General features: G+C 50.6%; 1 protein-coding gene across 2 annotated transcripts; it reads right to left on the reverse strand.

Annotated features, from left to right (window-relative positions):
* Window positions 1–2,252: 2,252 nt before the first annotated feature.
* LOC118019604 (E3 SUMO-protein ligase EGR2) lies at window positions 2,253–6,630 on the reverse strand. Of its 2 annotated transcripts, XM_035018998.1 has the most exons (3): window positions 6,288–6,630; window positions 6,079–6,187; window positions 2,253–4,736 (listed from the first exon to the last, which is right to left on the reverse strand). In XM_035018998.1, the coding sequence occupies exons 2-3, from the start codon at window positions 6,095–6,097 to the stop codon at window positions 3,490–3,492; spliced, it is 1,266 nt and encodes a 421-aa protein (XP_034874889.1). In that variant the 5' UTR covers window positions 6,098–6,187; window positions 6,288–6,630; the 3' UTR covers window positions 2,253–3,489. The 2 variants fall into 2 exon arrangements, with proteins under 2 accessions (XP_034874889.1, XP_034874884.1); XM_035018993.1 differs by having other exon boundaries at window positions 6,079–6,630.
* Between the last annotated feature and the right edge of the window lie 230 nt (window positions 6,631–6,860).

Here is a 6,860-nt window from a genome sequence, read left to right on the forward strand (position 1 = left end):
AACAGTTAAAATATCACTACAGCCACTTTTAATATATATCAAACAGTTTGGCTTAATTTCATTAGCAGTTGGTATTTAAATACACTGATTTATGAATAATTGAAGACCTTATTTAGGTTTAATAGACCTTTTTATAATATGCAGTGAACCATAGCAAATGCATTATGATCTCTAGGCAATTAACTCTCCAGAAGTTTTTTTTTTTTTTTTAAGATTTTATTTATTTATTTGAGAGAGAGATTGAGCATGAGCGGGGTGAGGGGCAGAGGGAGAAGCAGACTCCCTGCTCAGCAGGGAGCCTGATGTTGGGCTCAGTGCTGGGGCGCAGGATCATGAGTTGAGCCAAAGGCAGATGCTTAACCAACTGAGCCACAGGTGACCCCAGAAGTTTATTTTTAATAATCCCCAGTAACAGCTGTACCATCAGAAATACTATTCAATAAGGCATACTGAATGTAAGAAGGAGCAGACTTAGCTTTGTATGCTTTATTTCTTGAGCAAAGTAAAAAATGAGGCACTTGCATGACAGTACCCTGAATGTTTCAACTGAGAGTAAAATCTGATTAAAGATGGATCTAACATGTTAAAATCAAGTAAAAGTCACCAAGTTGTGAAAAAGCACCAAGATGTGTTCCTTATGGTATGTTATGCCACTTCGAGCCCACAGCAAGGTGGTTATGTAACCAATTTGACTACCATCAAAATATTTAATCTTACTCTTTTAAAAATGACTTCTTTACTTTTTTAGTCCTGCTTTATAAACAGTTGTTTACATTATCTTGATTAAAGGTGTTCTGAAATTTAAAGTGGCAAGACAATTCTAGATCTTCTAAAACTTAGGTGTACTATATTTTAATCTAATGAAATTTTGATAGGAGGGGAGTATTCATTAAAAACACAGTTATCAAAATGTGGCGTTGTTTTATACATATTTTAACAAAATTAGCCAAGCAAGGATGATAATATGCTGACAAATTAGGAAATATGCATCTAATAGAATAACACCAGTCACTAGAACGATCTGGCACTGAAGTTTAGAAATTTCTATTTCGCAGTTACAGAAAGAGGTATTCTGTATCTTTGAAATAGGGAAAGAGAGGAAATAAAGGATTAATTACCTCCACAAGTTAGATCTCAAAATTCCAGTGCTTGGAAGGACAAAGAGTAGCTGTTGCCGTCTGCTGTTCTAAAATAAAGGCCTTTGAGTATCCACCATGTATGAAGGCGGCTGACAGTGGCAAAGGACAAACATGACCGTTTTCAGAGGATAGAGCTGAACAGTGAGTATTCCAACAGGTTACGCTTGTGTGAGGATCTAGAAGCCGTGGGTGAACTTAAATGATCCTGAGGCCCAATTTTAGAGTACAGATAACTTCACAGAGACCCAACCCATTTACTTCGTATGACAGGTAGATAAATTGTTGGGGTTATATTTTAAAATCACAACAAAGGGCTTGCGGTAAAATGAACCCTATAGTGTATTCTTTTGCAAACCATTATCCAGTACCATGGAGGCCCGTATATGCCTATTCAATTTGCCTATTAAAGAAAGGGTGTCTTTCTTTGAGATTTTCTTCGGCTGCTGTACACCCATCTTATCTAATGAGCTGGGTATTTGGATCGTCCCTTGACCCACCAAACCTATGGCAGATTAGTGATCCTTCCAAAAACGGGTAATCAGGGAGAGAAGACGAGAGAGAAATGAGTCCTGGGGTAATTCCTTTGGCAACCCATTAATGCTGTCTTCAGCAGTGTCTGAGTGCATTTTTGATCTGAAGAGGCGATAGCATTTTTCAAAAAGTTTTCTGTGGTCCTGAGACTAATCCTGGAACCTAAAAGTCATTTCCAGCTTGACCACGCCACCACACTTTCCACAAAGCCACATCTCGTCTGAGTTCCTGGCCTTGGTCAGGGTTCTGAAAGCAGCCACAAATGTGTAGTCTCCGAGTGGGCACTTGTTTGTAAGTATTTATTTTCCGGAGCCCACTCAGGAGCCAAGAGAAGCTATAGGCTGTTATAGAGGACGGAACAATGAGTCAAAACAACGCCTCCCCACTTTTACACTAATGCATGGGGGAAATCCCCGGAACACTAGTGTTTGATTATGAATGGAGATTGCTTTGGGGGTGACCGGGCGGGCTGGTGTTGAAAGGCAAGCAGAGATCCTGGCTTGGTCAAAGCACTAAAACCCACTGGATAACCATTGAATTCCCGCCCAGGAAATCTTTCATAAATGATTTCTGCAGCAAAAATATTGTTGAAAAGTATTTATTTACACTATAGTCATAAACCATCCATTATCTGAACTTCAGTTAGTGGTTTTGCATTAGAATAAATCATTTATATTTCCACAACTATTAAGAGCTAATAACCAAACAAGTCAGCTCCAGTAATATTATTTACATTCTTATCTGCAATTCGACTACAAAGGTAACACTTAAGTCACAAAACAGAGCATACAAAAATATACTTTCTAAAAAAAAAAATCCAAATATTAATAGGCAGAAATATACAGCCATACTAAACCCAGGGAGTGATTTTTTTTTCCATAGTAAGGCAACCCATTTACATGCAGACCCTGTAACATTGTCTACATCACACAAGGCACCAAGGACACTTCTGACACAACTGCATGCATCCTAGTTTCAGAGAATATATGTACATCCCCCTTTAAATAAGTTAACTTCTGACTCATTTCAAGAGATCATAAATGCTTTACTTTTTTTCCCAAAGGTTCAGAACTTGGAGAACAGTGCACATCAAAAAATACACAAAATCTGAGTGGATATACACTGAAAAAATAGTCTTTACGTTTCTCAAACAACTCAAAAAGGAGCAGATATTGCTAAGTCCCTCCCATCACATTGCACTTCCGTTCTTTGAGTTTATAATACATATTGCTTAAAGGGTTAGAACGACTAGATGAGCTTTGATTCACTGTTCTAGGGCCACAGAATGCAGCATAAAGGCCATGCTTCATTCACTGTACAGCATCCCCAAATGAGTCCCAAGCCATAAAGTGCACATCAGCTTTGCTTCTTTCTGCTGCCCCCACCTGAAGGGATCAGCATCTCCCAACCTACTGTAGAAAAAGTCTCAAATCAACTCTGACATCCAGAGTCAAAATCCTGTAATGGGACAAAATACGAGAGAGGGGAAAGCAAAACCTAGTCAAACAACCCTTTAAAGCAGGGTCAGGCCTCAGCCCTCCAGGCCAGGGGACCCCTCCCAACCCCTTTCTGAGCCTCCCCATTACGTTGGGGTGATGATAGTCAACTCACCTAAGAGAGACTACAGTGGGCTAAGTTTTGGGGAGGACCTGCTTCTAAGTGTAAAGGGGACAGTGCTGGGCTCCACCAAGGCCCTTTGCCCAAGGAAGGGAGAGAGGGGCAGGAAAGGGTGGTAGTGTTTGTTGTGCAGCTCGAGTGGACCAGTGGACGAAGGGCCTCCGGGGCCTCAAGGAGCTGGTGTGTCAGCCTGAGGCTCATCTCAAGGTGTCCGGGTCCGAGAGGAGCAAGGGGCAAGGGACCCTCCACCGATAGCGCTGCTGTTGCTGCCGCACATGGGCCCCCCAGCCTGAGAGCCTCCAGGGCATGAGGCCGAGGAGGCCCCAGGCCCGGATGAGGAGGGGGCGCTGCTTTTGCGCTCCTTCTGTCTCAGGTGGATCTTGGTGTGGCGCTTCCTCTCGTCACTCCGGGCAAACTTGCGGCCGCAGTAGTCACAGGCAAAGGGCTTCTCGCCAGTGTGGGTGCGGATGTGGGTAGTGAGGTGGTCACTGCGGCTGAAGTTACGCATGCAAATCCGACACTGGAAGGGCTTGTGTCCCGTGTGGATTCGGATGTGCCGGGTCAGCTCGTCCGAGCGGGAGAAGCGTCGGTCACAGCCTTCTGCTGGGCACGGGTAGGGCCTCTCATGCACTGGGGTCTTGCTGGGCCTGTTGGGGTACTTGCGAGGCCGCAGAATGGGCCGCAGTGGCAGGTGGTGTGGGTTATAGGCGGCAGCGGCGGCGGCTGAGCTGCTACCAGCCAGCCTGGGTCCCTCACTGCCTCCATTGGCCCCTGGCCCTGTGGCCGCAACACTGGGGCCCCCCAGGGTAAAGTTGCGGATGGTGGAGAGTGGAGTGAGTGGAGGAGGGACTCGCAAGGAGTCCAGAGGGCAGGGGAAGGGTTTGCGGTCTGGGCCAGCTGTACCATGTAGGTCTCTCTGGCACTGTGATGGGAAGAATCCAGGATAGTCTGGGATCATGGGAAAGAGACCGGGGTCCGTGGCTGGCTTAGGGGAGGGGTAGGAAGGAGGTGGTGGGTAGGCCAGAGAGGAGGAGGTGGAGGTGGTGGCTGCTGACAGGAATGCCGAGGGATCCTGGTAGATGTCTCCTGCACAGCCAGAATAAGGAGGCGGTGGCGGTGGAGAGTAGAGGTGGTCCAGGTCAGGCTGGGTCTGAGACATGGTGCACACACCCAGGGGTCCTGTGGCCAGTGGGTTGGGGGAGGCAGAGGTGACGCTGGACGAGGCTGTGGTCGAAGCTGGGGAGGTAACCCCCTGCAGGATGCCTGCACTCACAATATTGATGATGCCTTCTGGGTAGCAGCCGGCACCAGGGTACTGGGGGTCAATGGAGAACTTGCCCATGTACGTGAAGGTCTGGTTTCTAGGTGTGGAGACGGGAGCAAAGCTGCTGGGATATGGGAGATCCAAGGACCTCTTCTCTCCAGTCATGTCAATGTTGATCATGCCATCTGGGGAGGGAATAGAAAGAATGGAGGTGGAGCAATGAAAATGCAGCCAAGTATCCCTTGTCATCCCCTCTAAACATGGGTCCATTCCCAAATCCCAAGATCCTAGCACAGTAGAGCTGGGGCAGAGTCCAACAGGTGGGAAAATTGCAGCCCAGAGACAGTAAGAAGAGGGCAGCCCAGGATCCCACTGGCAGCCAGTGACAGTCTGGGACTCAAACTACCTCCAGGAAAGCAGGATGAGCTACTCCCAACCCCCACACACAGCCATCTGTGGCTCTTGTCCCCAATAAAAACACCCAATAATAGCAACAACAATATTTAAAAAATTCCCCATCTGCCTGGAACTTCTCTCCCTCTCCTTTGTCTGGGGGTCCCACGGCTGGGGCTAACAGACACTAACCAGGAGACTGATCCCAGCCAGTGCCGCCCGAGAGAGGGGAGCCTGAGGAGGAGATCAGTGATTTCCTGGCTGCTACCCATCCGCGGTGCCTTCCTTCCCTCCCTCCCTCCCTCCCTCTCCAAGCTGCGCTACAGCTGACGGCTGCTGGAGGGGTATGGGGCGCTGCAGTGGAAGGAATCTATAGGTTTCTTCCCTTTCCCAACCTTCTCAGCCTTGTCCAACACCCGCACGCCCCAGCCCAAGGCCAGTGGCGGAGCTTCGAGGAAGGAGCGGGGGCCGCGGGGGACCACTTTCCACTGCATCGCCAAGGAAACCAGCGGCGCGGGTGCCCCCGCGGGCCTCCTTCGGCAGCCAGGGGACCGCTTCCCGCGTTGCCCGCCCTCCTCCTCCTCCTTCTTCCCGCCTCGCCAACCCCCTCAACTTCATGGGCGGCGCGCAGGTGGGGGCGCTCCTTCTGGCCGCTCCCGGAACGCGCTCGGAGATTTTTCCCGGGGTCGGCTCTGCCCGGGAGGGAGCGGCGGACGCTTTCCTCTGGCGCTTTTCCGCCGCTCGGCTCTCCAGCTCTCCTCCGGAGCCCCGAACTTTCTCGTCACTTTGTCCCTGCCCCGGGAGAGGGGAGGCCTGGGTACCTCCGGCCCACGAGCCGGCACAAGCCCGACGCCTGGTGGGGCACCTCTTCTACTCTTATCCCTGCGCCCGCCGGGGGCTGGGCGCGCCGCGGCGCAAGCACGCCGGCTCGCTGACGACCTGGTGCATCTGCCCGCGCGCTCAGCTCCAGCGATCCGGTCCTTGCTCCCGCGGGCTTCTCCTGCACCCCGTTCGGTCAACACCGTCCACCTCGCGCCCCAACCCTCTCCTCCAAAGTCCTGCAAACGCACCCCACCCCACCCACCACCTTCGAGCCGCGTGGGTCCCGGCCCGCGAAGGGGATATGCGGCTTACCTCCGGCCACTCCGTTCATCTGGTCAAAGGGGCCTCCCAGTTCGGCATTGGGGAAGATGGTCACCGACGTGGCGGCGAGGTCCTCCACCGGGTAGATGTTGTCAGACAGCTGGTGCACAAAACCACTGAGAGTTACTGGGATTTTGTCTACGGCCTTGGCGGTCATCATTTGCTCCTCGCACAACCTGGAGACCCAACTCCCTCTCTACCTGGAGCGTCAGAGAAGCCGTTTTGGAGAGGGATTGGACTGAGTCTAAGTTGGTATCTCCTTTTGCCCTCCACGCTTAAAAGCAACCACACACAAAAAAAAACAAAAACAAAAAAACAACAGAAATAAAACTAGCAAACAAGTTGCTGTTTTTTCTAAGAAAGCAGAAAAATGACTATTTGCCACTGACTCTCTCCTGTGTTCCGGCTGGGAAGCCAGGAGTTGCTGGTGTAGTGTTATTATAACAGTCAGTGTGTCCCCTCGCCGAGCTATTAATCAATTGCTGCTCTCTCGGTTAGACGGAAAGTGTTGCTGTAAGTATTTATGGGCAGGTCCTCAATGCCCGTGACGTCGCTGCCCATATATGGACTGAGGAACAGGGCTGGGCCAGGCGGCTTCTTGCCGTCACATGGCCGATTTGCATACGGGCTCGGCAGCGCGGGCTCCGCGGGGCTCGCGACTCCCGGCTCTCAGACAGCAGGGAATCACGGGGGTCTAGGGCGCGCAGCCCAAGCCCCAGTCCCTGTCCAGGGCGCACGGCCCAGCGGGGAGCGGATGAGCCCGGGGGTCCGGC

Source organism: Mirounga leonina, unplaced genomic scaffold (genome assembly GCF_011800145.1).
Source record: "Mirounga leonina isolate KUSES-001 unplaced genomic scaffold, KU_Mleo_1.0 Mir_108, whole genome shotgun sequence".
Taxonomy (NCBI): domain Eukaryota; kingdom Metazoa; phylum Chordata; class Mammalia; order Carnivora; family Phocidae; genus Mirounga; species Mirounga leonina.